Consider the following 12,731-nt stretch of genomic DNA (forward strand, 5'->3'; position numbering starts at 1 on the left):
ACCTGGTGTCCAAGATAGGCAATTTCTAGCGAACCTCAACCGCGCAATCCGGTGCTCACGGAGTAACTTGGGGGCCCGCGCTGGTCGTCGACTACGTATATCAGCAGCTAAAAGTCTTCTCCTCACAGTCCATAGGCTAACTTGTGCTCCTCGTACCTCTTCAAGGTTTCTTTTGAGGTCTATGTAACTGCATTTGCGGTTCCTCAGCGCCTGAGTCACTAAAAAGCGATCGTCTCGCGGCTGTGTGCAACGTTTTCTCCCAGAACCTTGCCTTCTCTGAACGGAACCTGTCTCTTGGTATCGAGTCCAGGTTCTTTGTACGGTTGAACGACTCACGTTTAACCGCTGTGAGACGTAACATTGGCTACACCCCTCTTCCAGCAGCGCTATAATTTTACTAGCTCTCATTGCTTTTTCTGCCATTACGATAGACACAAAGATATCTGTTTTAAGTCACAATAAGGCAGAATTATGCGATAAACATAAATTGTTGTACTAAAAATAACGAAAAGTTACTTTTAGTTGCTTGATAACCTTTTAACCGCAAACCCGCGAAAAGTGTCACAAAATGAAAAAGGGATTAATAATTTAAAAAACAAAAGTTTTGAATTTGGAATGAACTTTTTTTCATACCCAGACTCTTTATTAAGTGCCAGTAACATAGTTTGGCTATTAAAACCTCTGAAGAACTAAATTATTACCAATAATGTTAAAAAATCAAACCCGCCCGTTTTTTTTGCAAAGGAGTGTATATTTTATACCAAGTTAAATAAAAATGTGTATTTTATCAGATTGTCTTTTTTACTGCTGTTTTAATACATTACTACCATATACATAAATGTTATCATTATATCAATAATGAATATTTAAATTATACTCTTAAATTATTCTTAGGGTATTCGAAAATAAAATAAAAATAGTCCGGTGTCACTGTTTTATTTGGGATAATCTCATTTCACAATTTTTGACATGGTAAAAATTTCCTATTTACAAGACTCACACATTTATACTAAAATTTACCTATAACATTGTACCTTTCGTAACTCACGGCTTGCATTTGCCACAATTTCGAGTCTACAATTACAAAAATAAAATAACATTATTTCTTACTTTACAACATTTACTACTGCACATTGTGCACATAAAGAGACCATAGTAATTTACATTTCCTACTTACTTCACAGTACCACTGTGCTGATGGTACCAAAGCATAAATTACAAAATAATGTAATTAGTAATTACAATCTATCGGTGCCATAATTTAATAGATGTGATTAGGATCAAGGGTCACAGTTCACTTTAATAAAAAGCCTCGCTATTATTTACAATAATCACTTTCACTTGAATGTTATTGTGACATTTTATGTTTATTCATAGAAATGTCATAACAATAAGAATACAGTCTAATGTCATAAAATCTAACTTACGATATCATTCATAGTACGAGATCGGACCGTGAGATAACTACTTCTATCTGCTTTTTAAACACAATACACGTTTTTATTGTTAATACAATATAGGTTTTCGTTAATTATAACCATAATTATGGCCGACAGTACATTTCACAAAAATATGTTCTGAAGAAAATACCGAAAGATTAGAATGAATTAATATTCATTTTCAAAACAATTTTAAAATATCTACAAGTCTACTTTAATAATTTCGATCCCAGAAATAAAAAAAACGTGTAGACAATTAAAATTAATTGTAATATTTTATTTAAAATTGTTATGAGGACAAATATTTTAAGTTGTTTCCATGAAATATACTCTTGCGACCATTTCCATTAATTTTATGATATTGATTTATAAATGTTGTATATTCATTAAAAAGCACATGGATTCAGAAATCATGCAGTCATATCTAGACTATAACAAAATATCGCTTCTTTATATCTACTCTTATGTCGAACATGAAAATGAATTTTATTTTTATGTAAATAAATCTTAAATAACAGTAATTTTGTACATACTTAATACTAACTTGAAATAACTAACATAAGCGATTTTAAAACTATATCTAAAATAAATTAGAATCAGACTTCTAATTTCGAGCATAAAGAGGGAAAAGAGGATTTAAGTAAAATTTTCAGTACTATTTATTTTTTGTCTGTCACAAATTCATAAAACAAATTAGGATATGCAAAAACATAAAATGTGTATACAGTGGAACGTTTGTAGATTAACAAATTGTATAAAGTATAGCTGATGCTAATATTTAACCTAGAACACATATTCCGGACCGGCCATATCGATTGCCCATCGAAATTTATCCCGTTGCGTTTTGTTGTAAATCTTTTCGATGGGGACGCCATGTTTTTTGCACCTGTAAAGTAAAAATATACATCATGAAAGTAATACTAATCTTTGCTGATTTAGGCAAAACGAAATAATAAATAATTTGCAGCATAATAAAGCCGCATTAATGGTATTTTACATAAAAAATAGAACTAACATATCTTTTACCCCATGGTGTTAAATAGCAGACATATAATTATTTTTGTTGAAATTTAATGAAAATAATACAAATTAGAAATACTAAAGATTAGGGATTTTTAAAGAAATATAATCTGAAGTGATGTTGTGTTGTTTTTGGGTAACAATGAGCTCAAGAGAGGGAATTTCACTATTTCAAACTATGAACTCCAAACTATCGAAATCGAAAATTTATGACAAGGTAACGAAAAAGGAAAAGAAATTGAACATACCAAGCAACTGAAATTCGAGGATCCAAATAATTTAGCTTAGAAGTTCCAAGAGCAATAGTTTTATTCTCATCCCGGTCAGTTTCCTGTAGCTCCAACTTCTTAAGCTGCTCCTTCAACCGTTCCAGGGCTTTCTTTTTCTTATCGCACGCGAGTTTCTCTTTGACAGAACCACGTTTTGCAGCTTTTTGTGAGTCATATAAATCTTGTTCCGCTTCATCAACTTGATCACGTTTCGCTTGTATCTTTTCTTTAAGAGCTTCCATTGATTTTGAATGACCTAGAAAACAATTTTAAGTAAATTAACACCTTGTAACATTTTCCTTGTATCTCACATGCCAATATAAAGAAATTTTAGACTAAAAATTACTAAATAACAGAACACAAACCTTTAGGAACTGCCCGTTGATGGTTACAGAGTACAGCTACAGCTCTATTGGCTCTATTATACGCTAAAATCTTCTCTGGTATTGTGGCGTCAGGATCGGTGAGCTCATCTAATTGTCTTTGTAATGTAATTGAGGCATTGTATGTACGGAAAACTTTTGCAGTTAATCCCGGCATAAGATTTTTCAAATGTTCATTTAAAGTTTGCGTGTTAAGTCTGTCAAAAAGATCATCACTATCTTGTTTGCTATCCATGAATAGCTCGAGATTCTTAAAAACACGTTTTTCAACAGGTACTTCGTTATAATATCTGATAGAATCTTTACCAAGAAAATCAAACACAACCACATACTCCTTCCCATCTTTTTCTTTATGTAATTGAATGTGCTCAACTCTTAAAGAACAACAGCCTACTGTATCAGCTTGATCATCATCTTTTTCATTACCCGCTCTTAGCGCAAGACGATCAATGAAATAAAGGGCTACTGCACGTTGACGCACACTCATTTCTTTAGCTTTCCAATCTGCACGGTATGTCTCTCTTATTTTATCAATACATTTATGTAATTTTCTAGCGGTTTCATATTTTTGCCAATCTTTTTCACCTTTTAACTTTGAACTGGGATTAAGCATAACATATTTAGCTTGTCCTTGCACATTCTCTGTCCAAGATGCTAACCATGTAACAGTGTTATCGTGCCGCACATCCTTCCATTTGTGTCCAGCAGGTGCTTTGGGCACTTTACTATCTTTAGAGCAATTAATTGATACATCTTCAGGCATAACACGTCTTTTTAACATACCCATCTTGGGGTGCTCACCTCTACCTCTGAATAGGCCAGGAGGCTCAATTCTGAAGTTGCCAATTTTTTCCTTATGTCCATCTATCGTGCAAAATCCGTACTCTTTTTGAATCTCCTCGTTTTTAGCTTTTAAAGCTGCTTTCTCTTCTTTCGTACGATTTTTATTTTTTTCAGATTGACTCTGAAAATATGCTTGCATCTCTTTAAAATCACATTTTGAAAGATCTTTAATTATTTTAGTTTCTTCCGATGTCATCACTTTGCGCCAATCAGTAAAGAAGTTGTTATTAAATGTAGACTTTGTAGTATAATCGTGATCCAACATCCTTGCGTAAAATCCGGCCACCTCTTCGCTGTCCTGGGAGAGTCGAATCTCTTTACCATCGTAACGGAATTTAACATTAGGCGGCAGCGGTTCATAGGATGGAGCAAAAAGGGGACCTTTGTGTTCCAAGAAAGTCCATTTAGTTCCATCATCTTTTTTCTCTTCTTCCCACCTAAAATAAATACAACAATGTTAAGATATACTAAGGAAATAAAACAAAAAGGTATAGGAATCGATTTATACTTCGCTCTCTTAAACCTAATGTGTCTTACAATAAGAATATTTTGAGACGTAATTCTCATAAATGATCTTATTCTACAAAAATTCACTACAACCATATTAACTGCAAGTGAAAAAAACGTAACCTAAAAATCGACAGTTTGACGCATGACATTAAAGGCGCATCCTCTCCTACAGCGACATCTATGAAAATGAAATGGCAACTTTGACGTAGACGCTACTGCAAGCACGTGTACTGCGCCTAACTTCACACGTTTGCGTCGTTGCGTGTGGCCTATATAAATCATTGTACAATATTACCTACGTTTTAGTGCCATTTAAATGAAAATGGTTATTAAGACATCCCACAAACAATAGATACATATGAATATAATTCAATGTTCATCTGTTCTAAGAAAAAGTATCAATTACTTGGAATTTACAGACATAATATTCTGAATAACTTTGACATATGCATGAAGAGAAAACTTTTTAGCCCACGAAAAATGGTATATATGGAATAAAAATGATATCTTTCTTTCTGTATATACAAGTTCACCTGAGAAACCATGGCTAAATTCGAATAAGGTCCCAATCATTATATTATTATATAGGTAATGGCTATTTGGTACGAATATTTTTTCAATGTAATGATCTTCTAGAACCATATACAACACTAATTAAGAATAAGAAAAAATACTACATACAGGAGTACTTTTGTGTTAAATTTTAATGTTATTTACCTATAATGCGTGCGAAGTAGCAGGTAACAGGTAGTATATATATATATTTTTATTTACTCACCATTTCCATACTTCTTGATCATCGTCCTGCTTCTTTTTACGTTTTGTAGGGCTAGCACCATCATCAGGTTCATTCTTGATTTTTAATGGTTTTGAGCTTGCAGCTTTCTTTTTCTTCTTTTTGGGAACATCATCATCATCCATGTCATCATCATACCCTGATTCTGTATTGAAGAAAGTTATATAAGTAATTATTAACTTTAGCCAATCAACATATTTAAAATAAACATTTAATTCATAATTATGTATTAACAATAGAGAATGAAAACCGATATACGTTAAATATAACTTTAAAGCTTTATTTTACGACCCGTGTGGTGGAGCGGCCACCATACCGTCTGACGCGCAGAGGGTCCCGGGTTCGATCCCCGGCCAGACAGATATCTGAATAATGAATTCAGATTACTGTTTCTGGGTCTGGGTGTTTGCGTATTTTTCTTTGAGTGTGCATGGCATCCACGATACAGGGAATCCTAGTGTGGGGGCCGTGAGTGTAGATAGCGTCTAGTCTATTTTCGAAATTAGCGAGGAGCGGAGCGGCAGCATTGAGGCGCTAGAGCTTATTCTCAATGTCAACGACGAGGAGAGCCTTGGCGGAGAATTCAATTCGTATTTAACCGTTACTCGAAAGCAGAGATTCGTTTTTAACCTTTTTCGAAGTCTGGCGCGGGTTACACAAACGCACTCGAAACTTACTTCGAGAGTAAGTGCCTAAAAGTCAATGTCATAGGACTTACATACCGTAGCCTTTTATGTAGGTAGACAACAGCCATATTATTATGATTATTAGGTGTTGCGAACAGTTATCTACAGCATACTATGTTTACAAACATATTGTATGCAGCAGGAATCTTATTTCAGTATCATATTATAATGCTGCTCAAGTTCATTTTTTTCTTCAAACAGACTCAAATCTTTGTATATTTTTGAACCAGATTAAACATGACTTTATAGAATATTGGCTTTAATTTCTGAGATGTATAATAAAAATATATTGCGCTTACCTTTCTTAATCTTTTTCTTAGATTTCTTCCGTTGATTGAGTGGTAAGTCCTCTTCACTCTCACTAACTCTTCGTTTTTTTGATGCCATACGCTCCAGCTAAAAATGTTAATTGTTAATGCCATTATTTCAAATTAAATATGTTTATTTACTGCTATTATCCTCATTAAGTCAATACAAACACATTGTTTGAGCAAATAAGTTTTCTCAAAGGCTAAGACTTATTACTCTTAAAAGTATTTGGAATTTTGTTGAAGAAAGAGAAAAAAAATATATCTGCCTATTATATACAATATATACACCCAATCAGATTACTTATGTAAAAGAATTTTACCAGCGGCACATCTTCTTCACTATCTTCTTCAGGCGGCAGTTCTGACAGGGGTTCGTCTTTGAACTGCGACATGGAGTAATCACATGAAGAGGCAGTTGTGTTTGCCCCAGCATAACCATCATCACTATCTTCCTTTATTTCACTTTTGATATCTGGTTCATCTATCTGTTTTAAAATATGGCTCCGTTTAGTAAAAGTAAACATGAAATGTAAGGTATGACCTTACTAAAATGATAAATAACTTTGACTCAATGATAAGTAATAATAACAGGAGAAATGAAAAATATACTCATAGTGGAGTTTAATGAAGTATTAATTGTAATAAAATAAAATGTTTTTAACAAATTCAGAAATAAATTATTATACAAAACATGATAAATACCTCCATGGGATCTTGTTTGGCCACTTGGCTTTCATATTCTGGTTCACTCTTGATCTTAGTGTCACTCTTTTCACTGTCATGCTTATTGCTGCTTGAGCTTTTACTAGAGCTGTAAGGAAAAAAGTACTACAGAACACTATAAAAACAAAAAACTTACTAAAGTACACAGTTAAAATTATGACTCCGAATAAAAACATATTATTATTTAATAACAATATTTATTTTAAATCGAACTCGCCCATGGAGGGTCCGAACCACAAAATATTTATATTTTTTTTATTTTTAGTATTTGATGTTATATCAGCCACTGAAATTCACGTTATGTAAAAAATTCAAGTCTATCTATTACAGTTCACGACATGGAGTTCTGTGAAAGAGAGACAAAAAGACGGACAGACAGAGAAGGCTTAGCAATATGGTTCCATTTTTAAGTTGTATGTCATGGTCATAACATTGAAGAACTAGTTGATTAACCAACAAATTCTTCAATGTAGGTCCCTAAGGATTATACATAAGTCATAAGTTATGTATAATCCTTAAGAATTAGTATGCCAATGTATGAAAAAATATGTATTTTCTTAAAGAAATCCTTTTCCTTTAATTTGTCACATAACATTACTTCCCAGAATTTAATCCAACTATCAACTATCTGATAGTGTCACTTAGAAGTTAATATCTATCTGATCGGATATATTATTATATAGAGGGTGTATTTTTTTTCAAATTGAACTCGTTTGATTCCCGGCTAAGGAAAAAGATATTTAAAAAAACTAAAGATGCAGTTTTAGTTTTTATCAAAATCGGCCTCATAACTCCTTTCAGCATTTTTCGCTAATCCTTATAGTTTCAGATTTGGGCCTGAAGCCCTATTTGAAAAATTCACCCTGTATAACATAAAGAATACTTAAAAAAAACCATAATAACTGACTTACATTGCTACAACTTGTCAGTGGAAATGTGTAGTTTGTTATAAATAAGGAAGATTCTATAGAACAACTATAAATTGACCATTCAATTGAATCAATTAACTTGTGCTGTGAATACTCTATAATGAAGACTGCACATCTCTTTATATTTTCTACAACGGTATTTATATACAGATAATAAATGATTTGATTACCTTGATTTGTCTTTAGAACTGGAGTTTTTATCTTTATCGCTCCTGTGTTTATCACTCTTGTGTTTATGTTCTCTATCCTTGTCTCGGGACTTGTGTTCTTTATCTTTAGACGATGAATGTTCTCTGTCCTTATCCTTAGAGGACTTCTTCTCACTACTACTGCTGGACTTGTGTTTATCATCGCCTCTTTCTTTGTCCTTGTGTTTGTCCTTATCACTCCGATGTTTGTCCCTGTCTGAGCGATCTTTATCCTTGTCGGAGCGTTCTTTGTCTTTATGAGATCGGTCTTTATCTTTGTCGGAGCGCTCCTTATCTTTGCTGGAACGTTCCTTGTCCTTGTCTGACCTTTCCCTATGTTTATCCCGGTCTTTGTGGTCTCTGTCGCTTCTCTCCTTATCCCTGCTGGAAGATTTGTGTGAACTACTGTGACTTTTACTGCTAGAATGTTTGTCCTTATCTTTGTCTTTATCTCTGTAAGTCGTACAATTCATTTATACATAACATATGCATTGATATTATCATGAAAAACACGATTAATAAAAAGGTTAAAACAAAATATAACACACTTAAGTGCAATGCAGATGTTTTAAAATAGCGATATTAACGTTGAATATATTACGAATCGAAACTTAGTATTGCATGCGAAAATAGTGTAAGTACTGTTCGTCATAACCTCTTCACGTGTATCTTGGATTGAAGTATAAGAAAAAAGATAGCACATAATGCAGGTAGAATGTGAGAATTTTCTAGAAATTAACCTGTTTGAACTGCTATCTTTGGAGCTTTTGTGGTCTCGATCTTTGTCGCGATGCTTGTCTTTGCTAGACGACTTGTGGCTACTTCTGTGTTTCTCTGAACTACTGTATCCGTTCTGGATACCGTTCACGTGGTCACTTTTATTACCATTTACCTTTCCCTATGGATGAAATAAGCAAAATTAATTTAACAATATTTTTTCAAATTACACATACAAATATGATTATCCTAAAATATAGTATGAAACGTGGCCAACAAAATGACGTACAAATTTTATAATTTAGTTGAACGACGCTTGGCTTCACTTTGTCGTGAGAACTATAGCTGACGCCATATTGGGACTTAGAAAATTTTCGCTTTGTGGGAGCAGCGTTCACCAGTGTAGAGAGAAATTGAGGCTACTTTGGTTTATAAATGATAAGGTAAATGAAAGTAATTCAAAATTAGAACCAATATAACTTCTTACCGAATCATAATCATTATCACTTGCTGGATTTTCAACACTCATTTTGCCCACGTATAACGTCGTTTGTTCGAGATTACATGAGGCCGGTTCAGTCAGTGAGCGAAGTAGCGAGCGCAAATTCTAAGTGCCGAGATGTGACGAATGCGCATGCGCGTCTAAATATGTAGACAACTTCAGACGAATTAAATAGTTCAATGCTCTCATTCGCGTCATATTTCAGAACGGTAAAAATATGTTGCCCCATTCTTATAAAACTTTTGTGTAAAAATAAAATAAGTTCATTGTGAACCATAATATTACGTGTTAAATTATTTCAAAAATAACGACATGGACCATTTTCAAAATACTTTGTTACATACATATATTGCTAATTGCTAATATTCTATAAGTAAAGAAAATGTAAAATAATATATAAACTTGAATTTCACATAGTTAACAGAAAATATATGTGATAACATGTATGCAAGGTATGCAATAATAAGCATGATATTGCTATGGTACTTTAATTTACCAATAATAAATAATAACTAACTTATTATAATATGTAGTCATGTGGCACATAAAATCTAATTAATATTTTCTACGTATATGGCAGCACTGTAAAAGCCAAATAAATGAGATTGAGTGAACCTTTTGGCTTTAAGTTTTCTTAAATTGTATAGATTGCGTGTAGCACCTATGTATGTGTTACTTTACGAACTTAGCCATCAAGATCTATTCTTTTCTCACATTTCATATTATATTCATGAGTATTAGAATGAGACGAGATGTTCATTATTGAAAGCGATCGACGTGTTATTATGGTTGCGTAGTGGAACGCAGGGCTTGTCGAGTGTTGTCACTTGACAATTTGTCATCTTATTTCGAAAACGTCAATGTCAAGTAAAGCCAAAGAAACGAAATTTATAAAAAACAATTTATGAAACGTGGTTCAACACAAGCAACTCAAGCGTTCAAGTAACTGCTATAGGCTTATAATTTAGTAAGTTATGCTTCGTGTCCAATTTTTTAATAACTTATAATGAGCTGTAAAGACAATATTGAAGAGAAAGCAAGTGGTAGTGACAGAGGTGTAGAGAACCATGAAATTAGCCCTAAAAAACGAAAACGATCTGGGAGTGATATTGATGATTCCAAGCGGCCGAAAAAAGAGTCGAATACCGATGAACACTCGAGTGTAGTCGCTGCACACTATAATCACCTCGAAGAGAAGGGCTTAAGAGAACGTTTCAATTCACCCATATTTTATCTTAGGAATTTTAACAATTGGGTGAAAAGTGTACTAATTCAAGACCATATTGACAAAGTTCGGGACAAGAACTATGGTAGAGCGTTAAGAGTACTGGACATTTGTTGCGGGAAGGGCGGCGATTTGAGCAAATGGCAAAAGGCTCGCATGGAGCATGTCGTATTCGCGGATATTGCGGAAGTCTCTGTCCAGCAGTGCCAGGCACGCTACGAAGACTTACGCAAACGTTGTGGCCGTATCTTTACTGCTGAATTCATTGCTGCAGATTGTACTAAGGATACTCTTAGAGATAAGTATAAGGATCCATCGATCAACTTCGACTTTGTTAGCTGCCAGTTTGGTTTGCATTACAGTTTCGAGAGCTTATCACAAGCTAGAAGAATGCTGACTAATATATCTGAGTGTCTAAAACCAGATGGTTTTTTCTTTGGGACAATACCCAATGCATATGAAATTGTTTCCCGAGCCAAGAAATCACCGAATTGGCAGTTTGGTAATAGAGTATTTGAAATAAAGTTGTTGTTCGATCCTGCAGATGGGTATCCACCTTTTGGTGGAAAGTATGACTTCCACCTTGAGGGTGTAGTAGATTGTCCAGAGTTCTTAGTGGATTTTAAGATATTTGTTAAACTCGCTAAGGAATATGGTCTTGAGTTAGTGTATAAGGCGGGCTTTGACCAATTTTATAAGGATTATTCTGAGAAATATAACCAATTACTACATAAAATAATTTGTTTTGAAAGCTATCCTGCTCCTCCCGGCAAGGAGCTAATAGCTGATGAATCAGAATATGAACATGCTAAGGAGAGATTGGAGGGCATGGAGAATAAGACTGAGCATGAACGCTTAGGAACAATGAGTAAGAGTGAATGGGAGGTTGCAAGTAAGTTAAAATATTTCAATTTACTTTAATATTTATATAACTTGAAACTCATTATTTTTGTTTTCTATTTGTAGAGTTTTAATATCAACATTAACTGAATATACCATGTCTTTAACACTAATGTTAATGTTATTTACAATTTATGAAGAGCATCAAACATTCCACCTACAGTTGAAAGAGACAGTTATTTTCTGTGATATTGAGTTCATATGCAATTAACCTGAAATTTTGTATACATGTTTGGTTTTTGACAAAAATGCATGATTAGTTTAGTGATATCATTTTCAAGCCTATGTGGCAGATGCTCCAATACGCCCCAAGGTGGACCAATGATTTGGGTCTCAATTGTAAGAGTTTTCTAAGAATAGAAAATAACATACGATAATAATAAGATATAAAAATAACATACACAAAATCTTGTTTTTCAAGTTTTATTCAAAAACTTTATTTTTTCAAGCTCGAAACCGAATAATTCTTACATTTTGACACTTTTAATTGTAATTATCACTTACATTTATCAGTAGCCGGTAAAATTAATTTTTGATAGGTTTGATGTCCTTTGTATTATTATAGTTAAGAATTTAAATGCACATGTTAAAGCTAAATTTCTTTTTCAGCTATTTATATGGCCTTCGTGTTTAGAAAATGTAAAAGCGTGTGGGACTCCAATGGAAAGCAGTCCTATATTACAACAAAAGACAAGGATGTGACAACAAGCAAGGATTAGATGCTAGAATCATAAACTGTACTGTCATAATAATTGATATTGAAATAAACAAGGTATTTTCAATATTTAACTCAATTCTTTTTAAGGATTAAGAGTATGCATGCTTGGTGCAGTGATAAAGATGTATTGTTTAAAAATAAAATAGGATTACCTGACATTATACAGTTTTCTTTTATAATTGGAATAGGTTATATTTATTAAAGTTTGTTACTGTTCATTATTATGAAAGAGTAGCATTCGTCACAAATTAGAGAAATTTAACAATGTTTTTAACTTAAATGTTGTAAAATGTTGCTGAAACAAATATAACGAAGTAGCCTAGAAAATTTACAGAAAACTATGAATTAAACATGATTGCTTTCTATAAAAAATATTGGTTTTATTTATTTACCTACACCCTGTTTTAGATATTATCTATATCACGCATAGATTAGTATATAAATAACGATATGAATACTTTAAAGTTGTTAAATAAAGTTCAATTGGTGGAATTGAGGTGTGTGGAAATGTTGTCACAACATATTTGAATTTGGTACTTTTGTGAAATTGGTTAGCGATAGAGTCTTATGTA

At 33.1% G+C, this 12,731-nt stretch overlaps 2 protein-coding genes across 3 annotated transcripts; one reads left to right on the top strand and one right to left on the bottom strand.

Annotated features, from left to right (window-relative positions):
- Positions 1-920: 920 nt before the first annotated feature.
- Top1 (DNA topoisomerase 1) lies at positions 921-9,467 on the bottom strand. Of its 2 annotated transcripts, XM_073080799.1 has the most exons (10): positions 9,302-9,467; positions 8,838-8,995; positions 8,080-8,550; positions 6,960-7,068; positions 6,578-6,742; positions 6,246-6,342; positions 5,243-5,405; positions 3,094-4,391; positions 2,708-2,984; positions 921-2,325 (listed from the first exon to the last, which is right to left on the bottom strand). In XM_073080799.1, exons 1-10 carry the CDS (start codon positions 9,341-9,343, stop codon positions 2,223-2,225), a joined length of 2,883 nt encoding a protein of 960 aa, XP_072936900.1. In that variant the 5' UTR covers positions 9,344-9,467; the 3' UTR covers positions 921-2,222. The 2 variants fall into 2 exon arrangements, with proteins under 2 accessions (XP_072936900.1, XP_072936901.1); XM_073080800.1 differs by lacking the exons at positions 5,243-5,405; positions 6,246-6,342; positions 6,578-6,742; ... (2 more) ...; positions 8,838-8,995; positions 9,302-9,467 and adding an exon at positions 4,463-4,589.
- Positions 9,468-9,920: 453 nt separating this feature from the next.
- Rnmt (RNA guanine-7 methyltransferase) lies at positions 9,921-12,531 on the top strand. The gene is made up of 2 exons (XM_073080814.1): positions 9,921-11,433; positions 12,051-12,531. Exons 1-2 carry the CDS (start codon positions 10,323-10,325, stop codon positions 12,158-12,160), a joined length of 1,221 nt encoding a protein of 406 aa, XP_072936915.1. The 5' UTR covers positions 9,921-10,322; the 3' UTR covers positions 12,161-12,531.
- The last annotated feature ends 200 nt before the right edge of the window (positions 12,532-12,731 follow it).

This window comes from Epargyreus clarus, unplaced genomic scaffold, assembly GCF_041222505.1.
Source record: "Epargyreus clarus isolate Ecla_fem2 unplaced genomic scaffold, WU_Ecla_fem_2.2 ptg000015l, whole genome shotgun sequence".
Classification (NCBI taxonomy): Eukaryota; Metazoa; Arthropoda; class Insecta; order Lepidoptera; family Hesperiidae; genus Epargyreus; species Epargyreus clarus.

Excerpts from the sequence above, each read along its gene's own strand:
- Top1 (XM_073080799.1), bottom strand. The coding sequence starts at position 9,343 with ATGAGTGTTGAAAATCCAGCAAGTGATAATGATTATGATTCG. Across the intron at positions 8,996-9,301 it reads GTGATAATGATTATGATTCG|GGAAAGGTAAATGGTAATAA; the intron begins GTAAGAAGTTAT and ends TTTCATCCATAG. Across the intron at positions 2,985-3,093 it reads TCAACGGGCAGTTCCTAAAG|GTCATTCAAAATCAATGGAA; the intron begins GTTTGTGTTCTG and ends ATTGTTTTCTAG.
- Rnmt (XM_073080814.1), top strand. The coding sequence starts at position 10,323 with ATGAGCTGTAAAGACAATATTGAAGAGAAAGCAAGTGGTAGTGACAGA. Across the intron at positions 11,434-12,050 it reads GAGTGAATGGGAGGTTGCAA|CTATTTATATGGCCTTCGTG; the intron begins GTAAGTTAAAAT and ends TTTCTTTTTCAG.